The sequence below is a fragment of the Numenius arquata genome, chromosome 18, assembly GCF_964106895.1.
Source record: "Numenius arquata chromosome 18, bNumArq3.hap1.1, whole genome shotgun sequence".
In the NCBI taxonomy this organism is placed as follows: domain Eukaryota; kingdom Metazoa; phylum Chordata; class Aves; order Charadriiformes; family Scolopacidae; genus Numenius; species Numenius arquata.
The window spans coordinates 3,720,707-3,742,281 of NC_133593.1; the positions used below are offsets into that span (position 1 = coordinate 3,720,707).

At 51.5% G+C, this 21,575-nt stretch overlaps 1 protein-coding gene across 1 annotated transcript; it reads right to left on the bottom strand.

The window, feature by feature from the left end:
- Window positions 1–2,583: 2,583 nt before the first annotated feature.
- Window positions 2,584–21,116, bottom strand: LAT2 (linker for activation of T cells family member 2). The gene is made up of 13 exons (XM_074160822.1): window positions 20,999–21,116; window positions 15,581–15,686; window positions 14,848–14,887; window positions 13,207–13,250; window positions 12,272–12,326; window positions 11,574–11,617; window positions 10,436–10,474; window positions 9,847–9,877; window positions 9,653–9,708; window positions 7,952–8,017; window positions 7,083–7,151; window positions 6,132–6,204; window positions 2,584–3,416 (listed from the first exon to the last, which is right to left on the bottom strand). Exons 2-13 carry the CDS (start codon window positions 15,666–15,668, stop codon window positions 3,398–3,400), a joined length of 624 nt encoding a protein of 207 aa, XP_074016923.1. The 5' UTR covers window positions 15,669–15,686; window positions 20,999–21,116; the 3' UTR covers window positions 2,584–3,397.
- Between the last annotated feature and the right edge of the window lie 459 nt (window positions 21,117–21,575).

The window sequence follows — 21,575 nt, forward strand, 5'->3', positions numbered from 1 at the left end:
CCTTGCACTGGTTACAGCCTCCATTCCTCTGACTCGGCCACAGGGCAATGAGTTTCAGCAGCAGGAGCTGGTATTATCATTTATTGCCCCGTCAAGGCTTTCTGCAGCTCCTCTGACAGAGCCCGAAGACAAGCCTTTTCAATTCAAAGTGCGGGACAGCAAGTTAATTGACAGCTAAAGTGCAGACACATTGGAGCTTGCTCCCGAATGGAATAAAGGAAACAGCTCTGAGAATAACGGATGTCATACTCAAAAGTATGTTCTTCCTTCCCTGGATAGGAATCAAACTCACCTTTTAATTCCCAGCCGGGGAATTCTCACTATTACCACAAACCCTGTTAAATATACGACTAATAATTTAGTATTAAGGGGCTTAAGCTGCTGAGTTCTCCATGGACACAGCGTCACGCTTCTGTCCCCAAAAGCTTAAATAAGGCACATTTAATGAACAGGTTGATTTTGCTTTGGCTGTACCTCACAGCCAGCCTCTGTCTTTGCTTTCTGGTTCAATGTGTTCAGGGCTGAGAGGGGAAGAGGTGTTGCAGTGGAGGTGTCAGAACAGCACACATGGTGTTAGGAGGACCCAAAGCTGGTCCGTAACCCCCTGGAGGTACCTACCTGTGCATCGTCTGCTTTGCGGGGTTGGTGCCAGCGGAAGGGTGAGGAACATGGAGGGTCACAGCACCTCTTCCTATCTGGTTTGAGTGGTTTTCTTCTTGGCTGTACTCAATAGCTGCTTTTCAGCTCCAGTTTGAGGCTGATTTTTTACCGGGCTAATCGTCTATGGCACTGGGGGGACATAACCATGCTCACTTTTCCTGAGAAGAGGGGCAATATCGATCCGAGAGGCCACCAGTGCAGCCTGTTCTACCAAAGGGGGTTGCTCACCCTCTCTGAAAGCATTTCTACTGCTTTCCAGCAGCTACCCAAAGCTCCCAGCTCCATCCCAGGGCCACACCAGCCCTGCCAAAACTACTTTGCTAATGTGTTTTAAATCGAAAACAGGAAGCGAATTGCTCACTTGGCTGCCGACCTGACGTGAGGGACCTGATACATGGACCCGGGGGAGATGTCATTGCTCATTGCACTATGTTCAGACAACGCAGGGGTTGGCGGTTTTGGTTGAGCACCAGAAATCCTTGCACACCTTAAAAACGAGTCCTACGAGGGCAGTGCGTCAGTGACCGCACTCACACCTACGTACTCAGTCCTTGCAGAGGAAAACACGTAAGGTGTTTCAGAACAAGACTGTTGATGACGTTGATGAGAGTTCCCGTAACGGTCCCTGGATATCTTCCAGCGGAATGAGATCACCGGCTGAAAAGTCCTTCAGGAGCTTTGCAAAGCTGAGAGAGGATTTGCCCCTCTTTGCAGCTGGCCGTTCTGGAGAGCTGCGAGGGGAGACTTGCTCAGGTTCCCGGTAAGAGGAGAGAAGATGCTCCATAGCCAGCTCCAGCTCCACAACTTCCAAACTCAGATTTTGGCAGTGGAGGAACTTTATACCAGGAGAAAGGTAATTGTCTAATCCGCCCCACTGCTTAGCCAGGAGAGCAGTAAATCTTGTATTTTAATGTTTTGGGCACGCACTCACTTAACAGTGAGAACGTTCTGGGAGTTCTCTGCCTGGATCTATTACCGTGTGCCGAGGACCTTTTACTGATTCTAATCTTCTCCTCATCGTTTAATGGCTCCCTCCGGTTACGAGGTGAATCACCAGGAGGTGTAACATCACCGCACACCACCCAAAATGGAGCTCGCCCTTCCCCTCCAGCAAAAAAATCCACAGTCTGCAGCACTTCGTGGAAAGTGGGAGCATCTACAGGTGCTGAGTTAGTCACCAAGGACGAACCAAGGGTGACAATTCCATGGCCCTGCGAGAGCCAGGCACACTGGTTCACTAATGAAAGCATCTCCTCCTTGCTTGTCTGAGCCTGCACAGAGCCAGTGTGGGCTGTGGCTGTCACCGTGTCTGCGCCAGGCTCTCTGGGACACTGGTGTCTCCCACCCATGCAAGGTTTTTGCAGAGCATTTAACCATCAGGAAACCAGCGGGCGGGAGTAGAAGCTGGGCTGGGGCGAGCAGAAAGCCAGGCGTGGGTGTACATCCCTGAAGTGCTCTAGATTTTCTCTGCTGTAAAAGTCCCGTGGAAGCTGGAACCAATGCGTTTGTAGGAGCTACAAGTAAATCTTCTCTTAAGCCACGCTCCAAACCACCCACTGTTTGAGCTACACAAACAGTGGCCACCCTTGGTCCCAGCGATTCTGCTAACGATACAGCCAAGCCATCTGCAGGAGGAAGCATCCGACATCCCCTTCTCCTGCTCCAGCTCTGGCTCGCCCTCAGCTCCCCTCCTCTGCTCGCTCCGACCCATCCCAGAGACACAAGTAGGGGCTGTGTCCCTTCTTGAAGGACACTTTTCTGAACCAATTTCGAGGAAGGAGGCTTTAAGGAGCTGCATTTTCTCCCCATCAGATCCCACACACCATTCCACATCATCTCACTTGCTCCCTTCTCTGTCTCACCCAACCAATGCAGACAACATCTGCATCATAGCAAACCGTAACAAAACAAGCTGTGTTCTTTGGATGCTGTTCAATTTTAATAAATAAAGTGATACAACGGTGCCAAATCTGCGCATCAGGGCTCAAGAGAGAAGGGTTACGTTTCGGGGCTGAGGTTGCCCGTGGCAATACTGAAAGACTGGAGCAGTTTCTCAGGCTGGCAGCCGTGGCTCAGACCTTCTCAGTTGTTGCAGGGTCTTTGTATTGCTATCAACCGAACACCGAAACCCAAGGAAAACTGCCATAGACACTGTGAATTACAAGCTGTGGATAAGGCGGGGATTTAATCCTCTTTAGTCTTTAACTTTTTGTGAACACGTTGGTACCTCATTTAGTCCCAGAGAACCACTGCTGTTGTAAAAAGAACCTCTGCCTTGCCGCTTCCCCTCTTGTAGGAAACCGCTTCTGTAGAAGAGCATAAGATACAGAACATAATCCCTATGTCTTAATACCATCACGCATGAGTCACCCTGACAAATTAAGTAGCCGGCTGCATTACTGCTCAGCAATTTGAAGATTCATTTCATGCTTGACAGGAGAAAACATTGCACGGACTGGCCACCCTCCCTCCAGGATACGTGGAGGGAAATGAGACAGGATGAGGAGCTCCTGGCTCTTGCCCATGGTCACTGCGGGCAGAGTGCTTTCTCCAGTGCCAGGTTTGCGGTTGGACTTCAGTGGGACTTCAAGCAGAGCGTTTCTTCCTTTCAGCAGCACCCCTTCTACGTGGTCTTGGGCACAATTTGGAGAAGAGATCTCACCGAGGGATCGAAGTCCCCTCTCTCCCCGAGTGCGTGCTCGCTGGCTGTGCTCCTACAGCTCGGCACAGGACTTCTTCAGACTTTACGCAGAACACTTGAAATAAGAGGGGAAAAAGTAGTGAGTCCAGTGATTTTTAATCCCTGCTTTCAACTTCTTAACTCTGCTGCCTGCTACATTTTCATTCCAGGGACAAGTAGTGAGATGAGATACACTACAAAATGTCCACCTCCAAGCAGAAGCCCCAGCCGTGCTCCTGGATGACGATCCTTGAGCAGCACAAAGGGCAGAGAGGTGCCAGCAGCCCAAATTCACCCTCCTTTGATGGAGAACTTGTGCTGCTTGGTTGGACATGGGGACTTTATAGCGTTACTCTGCCAGCAAAGGCTGTAACAGAGGCAAAATGGCCTCCGTTGCCGTCCATTGGCAATTTTAGTTTAGTTACAGAGCTGCCAGAGGCTATTCCACATACGGCCACGATAGCATTCTCCTAGGGCTTTTGAGTGGAGGATTTCCCAGAAAATCTGTATCCCCAGTGCTTCGCAGGAAGAGCTATTCCTCCTCTTCTACCTTCCCAGCATCATTTATCACTTTGAGAGGTGGATTTGGATCACAAAGATGATCAGAGGGCTGGAGCACCTCTCCTATGAGGACAGGCTGAGAGAGTTGGGGGGGTTCAACCTGGAGAAGAGAACGCTCCGGTGAGACCTTAGAGCCCCTTCCAGTCCCTAAAGGGGCTCCAGAAAAGCTGGGGAGGGACTCTTGATCAGGGAGGGGAGCCATAGGACGAGGCAAAATGGTTTTAAACTGGAAGAGGAGAGATTTAGATGAGATCTCAGGAAGAAATTCCTTGCTGTGAGGGTGGTGAGACCCTGGCCCAGGTTGCCCAGAGAAGCTGTGGCTGCCCCATCCCTGGAGGGGTTCAAGGCCAGGTTGGACGGGGCTTTGAGCAACCTGGTCTGGTGGGAGGTGTCCCTGCCCAGGGCAGGGGGTGGTACTGGATGGTCTTTAAGGTCCCTTCCAACCCAAACCATTCTATGATTTATTGTTGCCCCTATGCTGCTTTGATCATTGCTCTCTACCAAGTCAGATGCAGTCATTACAGCAGCTTTGCTGAACGCTTTGGGCATCTGTTGGCCCTGGTTGTTCCTCTCCCAGCTCTGAGGGCCGTGGGCACCTTTCCCAGTTACAAACAGCAAATGGGGCAGCCTGATGTGCCCGGTGCCCCGGAGCCACTATCAGAGCAAAAATCAGAGCCACGCTGTGACCAACGCAGAAATGTCATCCCCTCCTCCTCAAAATTTCTCTGTGGAAGAGGAATAAACTCAGAATTGCTTATAAAAATTACCATAATAACACTTTTCATTTTTTCATGGATAATCTGGCTTCCTTCCCTCCAGCTGCTTAGCCAACACAATGCCTAGCTATTCCGTAAACACCTTCCCAAAAAATGCAAGTTTCTCTGCAACCCCGTCTGAAAGAGTCCATTTTTAAGATATTCTCTTGGTTTGCTCCAGCTCAAGCAGAGGGAGATGCCTGGCTCCCGTGTTCAGCTGCATCCCGGCAGAGGCTGGTGGTGGATGTGGGGGGGTCCGAGGGCAGGGGAGGAGGCGTTCACCAGGCTGAGTTTTGTTTTTTGCCACCGGTGACACACACCGAATCCTTGACCAAAATCACAACCTGCCTTTGGAGCAGCTTCCCCTCCAGCACGGGCTTTGTGACCAACAGCGAAAGCTGCCGGGATGGGCTGCTGAAGTTCAAAGCAAACGCTGTAACGTGGGGAATAGGGTGACTGTGCTTTACATGGCGGGGACAAATCTTAAATGCTTTGCATGGCTTCAGAAAGATCTGATTTTTGGGGGCTGCCCCACTGCTGGTGTCCACGGTTTGGGGAATATAAACCCCCGTAACAGGAGCTGCCAGGAAGGATGATCCCGCTGGGTCTCTGCAGCGGCTCTAAGAGTAAAAACCCGACAAGGAGAGTGATACTGGTCCTGGTCCCTCTCCCAGCTGGAGTCCTAGTCCATTCAGGAGCAGCGTGACCAGCACTACACGCTCTAACCAGCGTGTAGAGGGACCAGAGAGCTATACATTAGCCCAGCGCTGATTTATTTTCCTCTTTCCCAGTGATCCACATCCACTTGCCTGCCGAGAACTCGGCCGGCCTTTGCTGCAAGCTCCCTGCAAAGCCTCCGAGAGCCCGTTCTGAGCCATAACGGCGAATGCAGAACCTGCCGCTGCGTTCGGTATCGCCAGGGCTGCTTTCCTTCCATACATTAATTACCAGGCATTTACCGACACTGCCTTGTATCACCCTCTGATTCAGTGTCACCCAGCCTTCCTGCAGCTCTCCGCAGGTGGTTTTTACTTTAACTGCCTTGAGTAATTCTTTATCAGCAGCATCAGGTTTGTGCCGATAAGGGGGCAGGATATGGGGTGGCGGCAGAGCAGGCAGGGCCCAGCTGAGCCCAGGGAATCCCTCACGGGGCTCAGCCTCCGAGCTGCGCAGACTAGAAGGGTTTGGGGGTTCCCGTCTTTGTAGAAGCACCGACCGAAGCTGCTCTGAAGCGGTTTTGAGTTCCTGTTGGAGGAGGCTGATGCTGGGACGTGGACTTTGACAAATTTATCTCCAGGGTCGGCCTTAAGTCAGGTTGGCATCTGCCAGAGCTCTGGCATGGCACGGGACAGGCTGCCCCTGCTCCGGGGAGCAGCGGCGGGTGCGAGAGGCAAAGCTCCAGCCGAGCTCTCCTCGGCATAAACACAATCCTCCCACCCCTAAATAAATACATCAGCCGTTTGCTCTCTCTTTACCTTGGCTTTGACAGCGGGGCAGGGGCCGTGTTGACGTAGTCTGGCTCATCGTCCGTGCTTTCTGTCTGCAGAGCTGCACGCGAGGATGGGAAGCACTGATCAGTAAAGGGGGTTGATCTAAGAACATGGGCACACCATAGACACCCTGTGCCTCCTGCCAATATTTGGCCTTCGGTGCCGACACTCTTTGGGCTAAGAAACCTCAGATGACAGCGTCAAGGTCAAGGTCTCCTAGGAGGGGCTTCAGAGTGGTCGCAGCAACTTTGCAAACACTCTGCGAGCAGTGAGCGTGGACAGCTTTTCGGAGCCAAAAGAGACAGACTTAGATTTAATCTAGAGAGTGCACAAACAGGATAACAAGAATCAGTTTCCTGAGGCAGCTTCCACAGCAGAGACAGAAAGCTCTTAAATATATGTATATGTGTACATTCACCACTCTCTCCCAGGCCAGACTCCCTCCTGCGCTGCACAGGAAGCCACACGTTAACCTTTAAACAGCAGTTTAATCTAACTTAAGAAATATGCACCCCCGATGACTGCAGGAGAGCCGCCGGGCGACCCGCTGGATGTCTGTGCTGTGCATTTCTTTGTCCAAGGGGATCACAAGGCTGAGCTTGCACCAGGGCAACTTCAAAACTTAAGAGGATCTAAGACCTGAAGAGCCCCATTCTTCTGTAGCATCCCATGGCCAGGGTTTAGGCGCAGCCACCTACATGGTGGCCTTTCAAGTACTAGAAACAGCACGCCCCATCTGAGCAGCTCAGTTACAAGTGTCTGTAGCATTTTGCATGTTGCCTTAGATGTTTGTCATGGACGACTGGGGGAAAAAAAAATAACTCAAGATGGGGGCGATGGCTGCGTTGCCCTGAGCAAGGTCTGTACTGGTCATGGGCGACGGGCACCCTGCCCACGAGCCCCATCCCTAAATATAAACAATTGCCGAGAACATACCTTCTGCCTGCTGGAGTTTCCACGTGTGTATCGCCGGGCTGTTCTCGTAGTCTACAGCGTCATCTGTGACTAAGAAGAGTTCGGACAGGATGATGCAGAACAGCAAAACGGACTAAAAATGGACCTTTGTGGAACCCCCCCCGCCCCGTCCTACCGCCGCTCCCCGGCCACCCCGCGCACGTGGCTGAGTTTCCAGCCGGGTGGCTGCCGTCCTGCCCCGCGTCTGCTGACGCTGCCTCATCGCTTCTCCAGCCCCGACCACGCGCCTGGATGTCTGTGGGCATGGATGGGGATCAGACCGGTCCCTACTGCCCCTGCCTCCTCCGTACAAAGCCGGGCAGGAGCAGGGCAGGCTTTGGCAGCGTTGTGTGAATTGGCTGAAGGAAACCAGCGTGACTTCCTATTTTGATTGCAACATCCCAGGACAGAAGCTGGAGGCCCTTAAGTAGACACTGTGGTCCAACATCATCCTCCAGGGGCCCAAGCCTGCAGCCTTCTTGGGCTGGTGGGGGCTCAAACCACGATCAGTCTTGGCTGTAACAACAGTGAAAGACCTGGAGAAGCAATGCAGACCCCAAAGCTCCTGAACTGCCGCAAAAATCTCCTAATCAAAGGGATCAGCTCAGAGGTGAGCTCTTGGCTGGTAAGGTATCACTGTGTGCATTTTCCTGCAGAAAGGGGAGATGCTCCACGTCTCCTTTGTGCCTGCGGCAGCCCCTGCCCCTTGGCTCCACCAGCACGGAGCTGATTGGGAAGAGCTGAGCCTGCGGACAAGGGGGGTTTCCCTCTCCTGAACAGGTCACTGTCCCTCTCTGCGCTTCCAGATACCTTTGTGCAACACACACAGACCGTGACAGCAACACACCTACCTGGATCGGAGCCCTGAGACACTCCAATGATGACGTTTTGATAGGAATGGGAATCCTCCTCTTTCTCTGGTGGAGAGAAGAAAGAGGTGGGGAAAAAAGGGCTTAAGGAAGTGTAGGTGACCTGGGAAGACCCCTCAGCACCTGCTTCCCACAACAAAATACACATTAGCTAAAAATTGTCAGTCTCGGTGACAGCCTGCGCTGACCCAGGGATGGGGCAACCCCAGCGCAGTCAAACGAGGCCACCGCTGCCCCACGGGAGCACCGTCAACGATGCCATGGAGTGTTGGCCGAGCCTCTCCAGCCATGGAGCCACCCATGGAGCCACCCAAGGGTGAGCAGCCAAAGCCAGTCCCAAGGGACCATGACTTCTCTTATGAATAGGAATAGAAGCCCATAAGCATAATTACTAGCCCTACAGCAGCCCCGGAGGTGAACAGGAGGAGGGCCAGCTCCAGCAAGAGGTGAATGCCCAGGCTCCCAGCCCAGGGTAGCAGTCGGGAGGGGGTTTTCCTTCCCAGTGAGCATTAAGCCTGTGACCGTGATGCCTTCTTGGGCTTATTCTCAGTTTCTGGGAAGAAACTGAGCCCCAGTCCAAGCACAACATCTGGCTGAGCCCAGTACACAAACCTATTAGCATACAGAACGAAAATCTGCGTAAAATAATAATTAAAAAAACCAACCCAAAGCCAAGCTCTTTGTTCTGTTGCTGGTTATTTCAGCTCTCTGGACGGGCCCGCGAGCAGCTGAGCCACATGAATCCCTATATCGCTAACCTCAAAACCTGCATCCACCGATGCTGACACCCGACAGTCGGTGAGGTCACGGCACCTCAGCTGGAAGAGCCTGCAGAGACCGTAAGCTGCTGCCCACCCTGCTTCTCCGGGGCTTCTCCAAAGCCTCACCGAAGGGGAGAAGCACTGAGCACAGGTGCTTCAGGTTTCTCTCTTTTTTCCCCACCATTTTTTTTTAAAATAAGATTTTTTTTTTTTTTTTTTTTGGTAAGCAAGATATTTCTTCTCTTTTTTCCAGTCTCTTTAACTAATAAATTGCATTCGTGTTTTTAAACTCATTTTAGATAAAAATACATCGATGCCTGAGTCAACACAGAAAAATGCTGAGTACCCAGGGAGGTAAAAACATTTCATAGATGAAGTATTTGCCCTGAAAAGATGCATTTGAATGGAGCAGTGTGTTTCACCCACCTTCATTCACTAGCCTATAAACCAAGCACACAAAATATTTGAAGGTGTCCCTTTGTTAAAAAGCTTCTGGACAAGGACATGCCCTTTCCCACACATCTGGGCAGGACCCCACGGGGCTGCAACCTCCGCTCACCCAAACCAGATTGGGCTACAAGCAGGAAAACAGCCTCATTACCCCGAGCAATGGATAATTCACTGCTGCCCGGAGATGAAACAGAGCAAGAACAAAGCTTTTTGTGCAATTGGAGCCATGGATATATTTGGGCTGTCCTGTTTATAGCCAAGGGATGGACTGATTAGGGCTTGGGCATCCCTTGAGCCCCAGGGCTCCACTACATCCCTTAACAAACGTGTCTCCTGGACCCACACCGGCTTCAGGCCGTGCAGCAATAACGCACAGAGCCAAACAAGAAAAGCCTCCTGGGCTCCCCGGAGCCATGGAAGAGCGGGGCTGGTGGCTGGAGAAGAAACTCGTCTTGCTCACATGGGATCTTACCGTTGGGTGATGTGAAGAACCTGACACAGTTGTAGTAGTCCAGAGATATAGGCTCCCTGCGAGAAGAATAGCCGCTGTTAGCTCCTCCTGGCAGCCCATGGGCTTCCCAGCCTGAGCTACAAGAGAGCCAGGACAGCACTGGGACCAGTATAGCTCTGCTTGATGATGCCCATGGGCAGCAGCCTGCTACTTACACGTAGGCAGCTTCCCCTCGCAGGCAGTCCTCTGCAAGCACAAAGGGGTTGCCGTCAGCCCACCATGCCATCACGTAAACTCAAACCGCCGTCCCAAAGCACAGCCAGAGAAATTCCCCAGCGCAGCTACAGCAGACGTCCCCGGCAGCCAGAACGCCCCGGCACGGCCCTGGAGCCCCTCCACAGGCAGAGCCGGGAGGCTGGAGCTGGGGGAGGCAGCCCCCATCCACCCCAGGCCCTGAGAAAACCAGGGCTCACCACTTCTCGTGGGCAGATCCTGCCAGCTGGCAGGGAGATCGGGAATATCCTCCCGGGTTTGGGAACGGAAAGCACAGCCCCACACACCAATAATCCTCTTAGGGTGAGCGCCGGCTCATGCTGCCCTGGGAGGGAGCTGGGGGCTCCTGAGCATCCCGTCCCCCTCCGCTCTGACCGTTAATCAGGTCAGCGCACGTCTTACAGAGCAATCACTAAATTAACCAAGCCGGAGCTCCGCCAGCTGCAGTGTTGTCTCTCATCCCTGGTAGCTTCCCATCGCCTCGGCAGCCGTCCCTCCCCACACCCCCCGGCGTGCAGCCCCAGCATTTACCTGTCAGGAAATTCTGGTACCTGGGCTCGCTCCTGTTCCCTGGGGAAAGCAGAGGGACACGTTACGCTCAGGCTCTGGCAGAGCCACGGGAGCCGTGTGATGATGGAGCCACCAACTCTTTTGGCATCACCACTCTGCACTGCTCAGCTCTTTGCTTGGGGCCAGGGGACACGGCTGCAAGGTTGGACACCCCAGGGCAGAGGCGCTGGGACAGCCAGGGATGATATTGTAAATAATCTGGCCCTGTGGCTCTAACCGGGACTGGTCAGCCATAGCAGCACGAGCACTGGATTTTAATCTTGGACCCAGGCTAGTTCCCAAGGATCTTAAGTTCTCCAGCTCTGGGGTCTCCAACGCAAGAAGGATGTGGACCTGTTGGAGCAGGTCCAGAGGAGACCACAAAGGTGCTGGGAGGGCTGGAGCCCCTCTGCTGTGAGGACAGGCTGAGAGAGTTGGGGGCGTTCAGCCTGGAAAAGAGAAGGCTCCAGGGAGACCTTAGAGCCCCTTCCAGTCCCTAAAGGGGGCTATAGGGGAGATGGGGAAGGACTCTTGATCAGGGAGGGGAGCCATAGGATGAGGGGTGACAACTTTAAACTGAAAGAGGGGAGATTTAGATGAGATCTCAGGAAGAAATTCTTTGCTGTGAGGGTGGTGAGAGCCTGGCCCAGGTTGCCCAGAGAAGCTGTGGCTGCCCCATCCCTGGAGGGGTTCAAGGCCAGGTTGGATGGGGCTTTGAGCAACCTGGTCTGGTGGGAGGTGTCCCTGCCCAGGGCAGGGGGTGGTACTGGATGATCTCTAAGGTCTCTTCCAACCCAAACCGTTCCATGATTAAGCGTCACTGCGCAGACCAGCCACAAGCCTCGTGTGTAGGTGCTAATAACAGCAGTTAATTTTATCATCACTCAGCTTGTTTCCAGGATACCCCCCCACCCTGCCCTGCCTGGGGTCCTGGCAGTGAGTAACCAGCCTCTCAGGGGCTCCATCTTCCCAAAACCAGTGGGACCTCCCAGCCGGCACCCACACAAACGAGCCGAGATTTGCAACATCCCCATTCATGAACTTTATGGTAAGTGCTTCCCCTGTGGCTGCGGGGATGGAGAGAGCACCGAACCGGTGCCCATCAAGGGGGGATGCTCACCATATCCAGCGTGGCGAAAGGCACCAGGCTCCTCCGTGGTTTTCCTGAAAGCAAGAAAAGGGAGCTAAAATCCCAGGTCTGAGCAAACCCTACCAGGGGTTACAGACCACAGCAATGACTAAGCCAGAAGGACCATCCGCGAAACCTCCCCGTGACTTTATACAGGAAACACATCAAGCAATAGGAAAAGAAGAGTTTGGAGTCGAATCCCAAGATGGGAATATCTATGCCTGAATCTTGCAGCAGGGTTATTGTGGCCGTGTAGTTCTTGGGTGTTTTGGTGATGGGGAGAAGGGGATTTCTCGTGTCAAACTGCTTGTAAGCAAAGAACGGCCATTTCTTTTTCATGATGTACCTATTATGGACAGCCACAGCTCATTTCCTTGGGTTTGATTTAAATGGTTGCCAGTAGAACGCAATCAGACTGAAGAAAATCTAGAAAAAGTCACTATTTGACCATCAATTAATTAAGCAACCTGACCAAGTTGAAGATGTCCCTGCTCATTACAGGGGGGTTGGACTAGATGACCTTTAAAGGTCCTTTCCAATCCAAACTAGTCCATCATTCTAAGTATACCCCAAGCCACATCTATAGGGTCCAGAACCCAATCCCAAATCCCGAACATTCCCATATGTTGGGTGAACTTCATCCGACCTTGGCTGCACAGCTAGGTTTTGTTAGGTTTTTTTTAACCTACCTTGCTATTGATGAGTTTGCAGTTTCCTTAATTTGATCCAGCCTTCGGGTTGTAGCTAGCAGCAAGAAAAAAACGAGATGTTAATGATTCCAGCAGCAGCAGAGTATCCACCAGAGAGGATTCCCAGGTTTCCCATTTTTCCAGGATTCCCATTTTTCTAACGCATCCCAAAACAACTTCCAAATCATTCATTCAAAGTACATAAATGGCCCAAATGGGAAACTATAAATAGAGGAAAAGCTGGTGTCTGTGCAGACCACAGAGCGAGCAAGCACACAGCGGAGGAAGCAGCAATCCCAACTGCTGATTTATCTCCTATTCTCCCCCAAACCCATTTGATTTGGGAGACCTTCCCACGCCCGGCACCCCTCCATCCGCACTGCGAGATGCCCCGGTAAGGTCATGAGCTTTGGTCAGGCTGGGCTGAAGCAAAGGCTCGTAGTGGGGTTTGTGGGGCCGAGACCGGTCCCAGGGAGAGGAGCGGCCCCGCGGAGCCCGTCTGCAGACGGTGACATTTAATACAGACCCCGTCAGCAGCTCGTTTCAGGATAAAAATCAAAAGGTCAGCGCCAAACCCAACTTGCCGCAGGAAGCAGAAAGAGGGTGATGATAAATGAGTCACTCCTATCGATTCGGGTTCACCCACACTGTTGTTTTCACAGGGCGAGCGGAGTCGTTTGAAGAGCCCAAGTTATTACGGCGTTGCAGCTCAATGACATTGCTTTGGTGATTTATTTTCAACGCAAAGGGAGATTTTTTCCTAGAGCTCAGAACTCGCATCGCTAGAAGCATCTAAGGTGGCTTCGACATCTCGGTCTAATACAATTTCACAGCCTGGCTTCCAGGTCACCCTTTTATTTTAACTTTCACCCCATTCTGTGCACACAGGACCTCCACCCCGCAAGGCAGGACCCCCACGAACCGTTCATACTCACTGGAATAGGATCGAATCACCTCAAACCTCCGCTGGCTTTCCTGCCTGGAAAAAATAGAGGCACAACCTCAGCCAAATTTTGGGGTCTGTGTAAAGAAAAACAGATACCAGAGAGCTCCCTGTTTGGTGAGCAGAGGGAAGGGAGCGCAGCCTCCACGCTGGCCTCGGGGAAATGCCGAGGTGCATCGCTCAGCGCGTCAGGCAGGACCCACACGAGCGGGGAGCAGCTTCCCCAGGCTCCTCTTTGCCCCTTTAAAGTCAAGATGCGCTTATGGACCGCTGGCAGAGCAGCCAGCATCAACTCAGGGAAGGACCCAGGGATGAGGAAGACATTTAGGATAATTCTTACTCTTAACAAATTATGCAACGGTTAAGACCAGAAGAGCGCTTTCACCCACAAAAAACTGGGTGTTCACCCATGAAATGGTTTCAGGCCCCACTGCTTCACCCCCACTGCTGTCCCTGTCCCCCCAACATCCCTTAACATCCACCTGAAAAAAATAACAAACATGATCAACAATAAAAATAGCATATACGCCAATAATCTCGTTACTTTTTAGTTAACAGGAGAGCTGCTCTTCAAAGTACGACAGGATTCAACCACTCTTCTACAGCCGGTGACCACGGGCACTTACTAACTCAGATTTTGGGACCCTGAAAGTGTCCCTTTCCCCCCTTCCCCTTTCATTTGGGTCACCCCCTCATCTCAAACTGGTATTCACAGCTCAAGGCTGGTGGGGAGATGAGGCGACAGGCAAGGGACCTCACCGCAACGCCTGCAAATATACAGAGTTAAACCACTTTGCTCACTAAAGGCCCGAACTCGCCCAAAACAGATCTTGAAAAAGAGCACACGATACCACAAGTCTGAAGTCAAACCACCCAACCCAGGTACAAATCTCAAGAAGTGGGGACAATTCAGCATGAGGCCGCGGGGGACGGAGCCTGCGCTAGGTTTTCCATGGGTTCTCCGATGGCCAACACCAAAGACTGTCCCTAGCCTCAGGCAAGTGGGGGAGAAGGAAACACTCCAACCCCATGGAAGCCTTCACAGATCCCCTTTGCACCAAATTTGCTCCTATATCAAAGGTTACAAGCCAGCTTTGTTTTTGTTGGGTTTTTTTTGGGTTTTTTTTTTGGTTTTTTTTTTTAATATAATTTAACTGTGGTTTGTCTGTTGCTGAAGGAAATAGGGGGGCGTGCGTGTGTGTGAAATGCATTTCCTTCGCTGCCTGTGCCGCGGGTCGGTGGTTCCTCTGGCTCAGGGTCCCACCAGCACCAGCCAAGGGCAGGGTCTCCTTTATGAAGTTACCAACCTCTCTACCTCACCTTGGGGCACAATGGGTCGGGATAAGGACCTGCCCTTCCAATTCTCCCAGACTTTTTTCCAACTGGTTAATGACTCACCGGCATCACAGTCAGAGCTTCAGTTTCATTTTGGATTATTCTTTCTAAAGGCATTAACCCTTTCAGCAATGCCCTGGGCTGGGGAATGCCGTCCTGCTTGCCCCATTCTGGGGTTATTTTATTTTACATAAATCCAGATTTTGGCTGCGAGGGGTGGAGCAGGTCTGGCCCTGGCCAGAGTCTCACCCCAGGCAAGCTGTCTGGGGGAGAAACGCGATTGTGAAAGGCAACTTACAGGCTCCTCCGCTCACTCGGCTGCTTCTCTCGCTTGGTAGCTGGAAGACAAGGGGCAAAAAAAGCTCTCAGAAAAGGATGATTTGGGAATTAATAGAACACATTCATAAGACTTCTTCAACGCACGAGAGGACGGCAGAGGCAGTTTCAGCAGTTGCGATAGGGTTTTGATTTATTTTTTTTAAACCATGTCCAAAGCGTAGTAATTGTCTTCAACACCACAAAGCAAGCAAGCCATTCCTGTCCCCAAAACCCCACCCTGCTCGAACCCCCACTGGGGTGGGTACTTGCCCACTCCCTTTGTATTTAATATAAATATGATATACATTCTGTGCCTCTCTGCCCCAGAGCTTCTGCAGGATCTGTGCATCCAGAGATGTTCCTCCCGGGTGGAGCGTCCCAAAGCCACCCACCACGGCGCCCATGGAGAAGGTTCTGCAGTCTGTGGGGCTGGGAAGCACCCCAGGGGAAGGGGTACTGCAAGGTCTGGGGGTCCTTCCCCCCCTGCAGTCGCTCCCTGGCCACCAGCAGAGACCCTTCCCAGCTCAACCTGCTGGGAGAATCCCACAAGGGCAAAGCTCTCCATGGCCCAGCAGGACCAAGACATCCCAAGAGGAAAGGGGACAGGAGGGGACATCCCAAGAGGAAAGGGGACAGGAGGGGACATCCCAAGAGGAAAGAGTCTGCCCAGTGTGACCCCATCCCAGCCCAGCCCAGCCCGGGAAGGACCTTACCGGAGAGCTGGCACTTGATGCAGAGGCTGATGGTGGCCCCGAGCAGCATCAGCGCGGCGGCCGCCCACAGCAGCTCCAGCTGCGCCATGGCCCGGCCGCATCCAGCCTGAAACACATGGCAAGGGGAGCCCCTGAGCACGGGGCGGGGGGGTACGGGGGGCTGCGTACCCACCCCTCAGGAAGCCTTTACCCCCAAAGAGCCATGCGCTCTCTGCCTCCGCGCCCCCAAAGAGCTGGGGTTTGCTGAGGATGCTGAAGAGGCTTGAGGGCTGCAGACACACCTTCAGCCCCAGGAGGACCCGAGCAGACCCTGGCGCCCATCTCAGGCCCAAACTTCTGTATCGCCACCGGGGCACACGGAGGAAAAACCCACCTGGATTTACTCACTCCCCATCCCATAACCCACGTTGCCATCGTCAAACAGCATCCTCAGATATTACGTTTTAATATTCAGAAGAGAGGGGAAGGAGGGAGGCACTCGGAAATATTCAAGACCTTTGTACAAGGCTCTCCGGTTGCTTCCCCGCAGCACAGAATTACTTTAAATGTTAAATTCCACACACTTTTTCCTGCGTTGGGCTGGCTCAGACACCAGCTCTTCCCCTCCTTTCCAAGACAGGCTCTTCCACAAACAGCAGCTAACATTTTGTAATAATCAGCATGATTTGGCTCCAATTTCTTCCTTTAAAATACAAAACATCCTATAAATATCACGGAAACCAGCCTGCTGGGACTATGAAAGATTGTTTAGCCCGTTCCTATTCCCCAGGGCCAAATTTCCTTTACTTACAGACCATTTTAATTTATTTTTGTTTTGAATAAACTTCTTTGGCCCCGAGGGATGGAGATGCTTCAACTTGCCAAAGGCCAGAACATCATTGCTCTGCCTGGTAGGAAGCTTTCCTGCCACCTAGCCTGAATCTCCCTTATAATTCATGACTGTATTTTATTGGTATAGCCACTGTGGATGAAATACACGTATATATATATAAAATTAACATCTAAAGTAATTAAAAAATCATTAAACAAATATCAATAACAGATGATAGAAAACAGCAGCCTGGTTCTGCCCCGCTCAGCACCTTCTCCCTCCACTTGTGTAAAGCAGAATAAATAACATTTTCCTGCCCAAACTGCGAGCCACGCCGACACCGCGTTCACACGGGAGAAAAGCCGAAGGTCTCAGCCCCAGTCCTACACCAGTGTCCTAACTGCGATTGCCCAACGGCTGCCTGGGGTTTGGTGCCACCCCCCTCTCAGTGGTGCCCGAACACCCTCTGGCCACCCAAAAGTGACCTTAAAGCCAGCAGGACGTTGGCTTGGCTTCAAGATACCTCTGCTTGTGAGAAACATGGGGTTATTCCTCCTCCCTTCAAGGCTCCCGGGGCTCACAGGGACACGGCAGCTCCCGGCACTCGCTCCACCACGGTTTTGCTCTTTATAGACAGACCCCTGGGGACCTTTCCCTGCAGGGTTTCTTTCAGCGGATGAGTCATTTTAGGTTAACAACATGCCCAGACCCCCATGGACCCACCTCAGAGGGGCTGGACCAGCACCCTGGGACCAGCACCCCCAGCCAGGAGGTTGGGGATGGAGCCTGGTCAAAACCATGTGGTTTCTCACATCATTTTTCCTTGGCTTAACATCCCCCCTGGAAAGCATGAGCTGTGGATCATCCCTAAAGCATCTGCAAGAGGCAGCTAAGGGAAGTTGGCCCAATATTGGTAACCCAAACTCATTATATCAAGGGTTGTAAAACATTACTGGTTTGTGGGGCTTTTTGATTATTGTTTTGGGAGGGGGAGTTCCTCTCTCTCTCTCTTTTTTTTTTTTTAAATCTTTTTTTAAAGGAAAGGCAAGGCAGATCTCAGGGCTCCTGACAACACTGACCTAGTTTGTGTCTTTGTAGGACAGAGCGCCGTCTTCCTTCTAGAGCTGGTTTTATTTCAGCAGCAACACAGCAAACCCAGGCTGCTCCTGAGCTCCCCAGGAACACCAAAGGTGGTTATTTCCAGGGGCTGCCAGCTGGGCACTGGTACATCCCACCCCCATCACGGTGTCCCCCAGTGAGACCCCCCAGGGACACTGGGTCACAAGCAACAACATCAGGTCATCATTTGTCTTCACCACACACCCTAGTCCCTGGAAATCTTTCCTTTTGGCACAAAACCTCCTCTCGTAAGGAGCTGATGGAGGAAGGTGATGAGCAGATATATGACCAGCAGAAGGCTGGAGGCACTTACTCACGGCTGGCGGGATATAAATAAAATATTTGGAAGGCTGAACGTGCTTTCCCTGTTCTCCGCCTCGGAGAGACAGGGAGAAGGATAAATAGGCTCGAGCCACTGAGGGCTGTGAGGAGGCCCCACTATCTGAGAAGGACACACAGAGCAAATAACTTGCCCATCAGCCCTGCTTTCAGGACGCTGAATTCAAACTCGGGGAGAAAACAGGTTCCCACCTAGTTTCAGCTCTTCAGGAGTAAAATTCAGAGAGCGGCAAAATGCCCTCTTCTCTTTATACACTCCTCTCGTCTCCTTTTATATGGTTTGGGTTTTTTTTCCCCTTTTTTGTGCCGGCAGAAGTTTCTCCTCGCACGAGGAAGCTGGTTTGGCCGCAGCATGTGCCTCCTGCAGCCAGCGCTGCCCGAGCACCAAGGCCGTGAAATCCTCTGGGAGCAAATCCCGAATGAGCGATTCCCGGGAGAGCGAGATGCCGGAGGACAGATAAAGCGGTGATGGCCGCAGCACGGCCCCTCTCCTGCCAGGGGGAACCACGCCGTCCCCAACGGGGCTGCGCTTTTCACGGCCTCGGGTATTTTTAGCAGTCAAAAAAACAAGCTGCTTTTTTTTTTTTTTTTTAAAAAAATGGGAAGAATTAACGAACTTGCAAAAGATCACTCGCTCTGTACGTGCTCAGTCTCGGCAGCCCAGCTGCTGCGTGGAAGGTTTCTAGTCCTAAATTAAGGATTAAACTCAGTAACGAGGCTCAGTGCACACAGCTAGGGGAAGGAGAGGTTGTTTCATCCGGGGAGACTGAAAGGTGTCTCGCTTTTAGGTCTAATAAAGAGGAGAGTGAGAGTACCTGGACGTTCACTGCCCATCTCTCCGAGAGAAACACCAAAGCAAGAAAGGCAGTTTAAATTTAAATAAGACAACGCTGGCATAAAAATGAATGGGTATAAGCTGGATACGCACGGGCTGGAAATAAAATTCCTAACAGATGGAAAGTCTGGAAGAACTTTCCAACAGCAGCAGAAGAGGCAAAAATCTCCCTTAAAAACCCTTTAAGAGTGCTTAAAATGCACTTAATTTTTTTTTTTGCTGAAGAACCAGGAGAACGAGGAATGTGTTGATGCGGCATCAGTGAAAATGGCTGTTTCTCTGTCAGATCATTTCTGATGAAGTCATTTTAGTCCTTCGCAGATGTCAAGCCCACCCCCCAAGTTCACATCACAAGATAAAGACCGAAATTGCAGGTTTATGTCACGTATTCAACCTATTTGTTACAAAAACATGCCCCAAAGGCAAATACAAAACAGTCTTTTCTCCCTTCCAGAAGGTTTTGTGGTCTGCACCAGTTTGCAATAAATTAAGACTAATTCAGACTGATTGGATGAGTCACCGGCATGAACTATAAAGTAGAGAGTTTATTTAAAAAACCTCGCCATATGAGATTTAGCACAGGGACTTGTTGAACAGATGCAATATTCAGCCTGACTCAATGTCTCTAACATTTCTAAGAAAAGAAGCGCTACTTTCTGTTTGTCTACGTTGCACAGATTGCCGCAGAAAGTCCCATCCCTTCAGAAACTAAAGTCTCAGCCCAAGGAAGCTCCTGTGGTTGGAGACACTTCAACGACCAGCGTTGATCCTCCAGGAAAGCTCCTTTCCAGAGATCTGCACATCCCAGTTCCTACCAGATTTTATGCCAGTGTAACTTTTCTTAGGAAAGACACTACAGCATAGATAAAGTCTGGTTTGGTACAGCTATTCATGCTTGATGTTATGCCAGGGGAGCAGTAGATGCGTTTTGGTGGAACATAGGACAAGAAGGAAAATTGGAATTGATAAACCAACTTTAAGATAGATTATCACTTCGTAAAATGCTTAAAAAAAAAAAAAAAAACAACACAAAAAACCAAAACCAAACTCGGGTGGAGAACACAGCGCAAAATCCTAATGACAACAAATATGGCAGCGTAAGGAGGTGATTCACAGAAATATCTCGTGTTTGTCCTTAACCTCCCCTGTCTCAGGCGGCAGCAAAGCCGTGCAGCATCCTTCACCGCCCCTGCCGAGCCCAGGGGACGCCACATTCACAACTGCAGATTTTGGCAACCCACACGTATGTAACCAAGTACTGTTACGTACCCCAGAGCAATGAACGTGAGCCAATATCACACAAGATTACCCCGTAATTATCCCGTTTTGCTAAAGCGTCTGCCTCATGGCCCATAATACACTGAACATTGATCACAAGAGAAAACTGATGCAAAGACAGAGCTCTTTTCTACCTCGGATCAGTAACCGCAAGCACTTATACACAGTAAAATAAATATATTCATCTACACGATGCCAGTCAGCCCTGAAACCGGTGGAAAACCCAGAAAGTGTAGCTAAAGTCAGCTGTTTCACCAGGTTGGGCTCTGGAGGGGGAAAGAGCATGGGCTGCAGTGGTCCCAGAAATTATAGGCAGGAGCCAAAAGCAGGACCGAACAGATTTGGGATGAGGGCAGCTCAGCTCAGCCTCAACCTTCCAGAATTTTTCAGTAGATCTGAGCGTAGAAATAACGTATTTTTTAAAAAAAAAAGCCGTAGGATCATAGAATGGTTAGAGTTGAAAGTTAAAGACCACCTAGTTCCAACTCACCCTGGCAGGGACACCTCCCACCAGACCAGGTGCTCAAAACCCCATCCAGCCTGGTCTTGAACACCTCCAGGGATGGAGCATCCACAACTTCTCTGGGCAACCTGTTCCAGTATCTCATCACCCTCACAGTAAAGACCACCCTCACAGTAAAGCTGTGGCCATGCTGCCATGATGGCCATGCTGCCGTCAGCAGATGTAAAGAGTAGTATCATAAAATGGGCAATCTGGGTTGTATGGGACAGACTCTCCCCTTGGGTCCAGAGGGGTGTAAGTGCTGCTGAGAAGAGATATTTGGCAGTTTTCCTACCTTGGAGCTCGTCGGGTGATGGCCGTGAGCAGCAGCCAGGAGCAACCTCCAGCACGTTGCTTTTCAGAGGGGTTTTGCAGGGATGACCTTGAACTCTCTTGGAAAGGGTCACCGAGGTCTAGTCTCGGATCTCTGAGCTCACTGAAATCAGCAGGACACCCCACCTGCCCCAAAGCCTTCAGAGGAACCCCATGCACCCCCAGGATCTTTTCCCTCCCTCTCTCCCTCTCCCACCTTACCCACAGCCTCAGCCGCTCTCCCCGGTCCGTCCCATCTCCTGCCTCTCACGGCCGCAGCCACCGAGGCTGGAGCCGGTTCCTCCGGGGCTCGTGAGCCAGTTTCTGGTTTCCTGTCATCATCTGAATCACTAACCCCAACATCCGCCGCTCGGCTGGTCAGCCCCTCGCTGGCTCATGAGAGGGACCCGGCACACACTTGCCCCCGGCAGCCTCCGGGTTTATCTGCCGCGGGGAGAGGAAGATGCTCGGGTGGCGAGGGACCACGCACGCCACCACGGTCCCTTCCCAAGCAGCCCTCGCTTGAGGTTCACACGGGGCCGGTGCTCCCCAAAAAATTCAAGTTTCCTCTTAGCAAAGAGCCTGCGCAGGATTTAGCACCACGCACTGGAAGCGGCAGATGCTTCCTGGAAAAACTCCTAGCAGATGAAGCAAATTAGCAAGTCCTCTCAGCGGTTTTTTTTTTGGGTTTTTTTTTTTTTTTTGTGTGTGTTTTTTTTAACAAAAAAGATGATATCTAGTCTCAAAAAGGCAGCAAGTAGCCTGAGGTCACCATTGCTAACGGCAAAACCAGGAGCTC

What these genes read in the sequence shown, in the direction of transcription:
- LAT2 (XM_074160822.1), bottom strand. Translation starts at nt 15,668, where the DNA reads ATGGCGCAGCTGGAGCTGCTGTGGGCGGCCGCCGCGCTGATGCTGCTC. An exon ending in CATCAAGTGCCAGCTCTCCG is followed by an intron (nt 14,888 to 15,580) that starts GTAAGGTCCTTC and finishes CTTGTCTTCCAG; the next exon opens with CTACCAAGCGAGAGAAGCAG. An exon ending in GTACCAGAATTTCCTGACAG is followed by an intron (nt 9,878 to 10,435) that starts GTAAATGCTGGG and finishes TTGTGCTTGCAG; the next exon opens with AGGACTGCCTGCGAGGGGAA.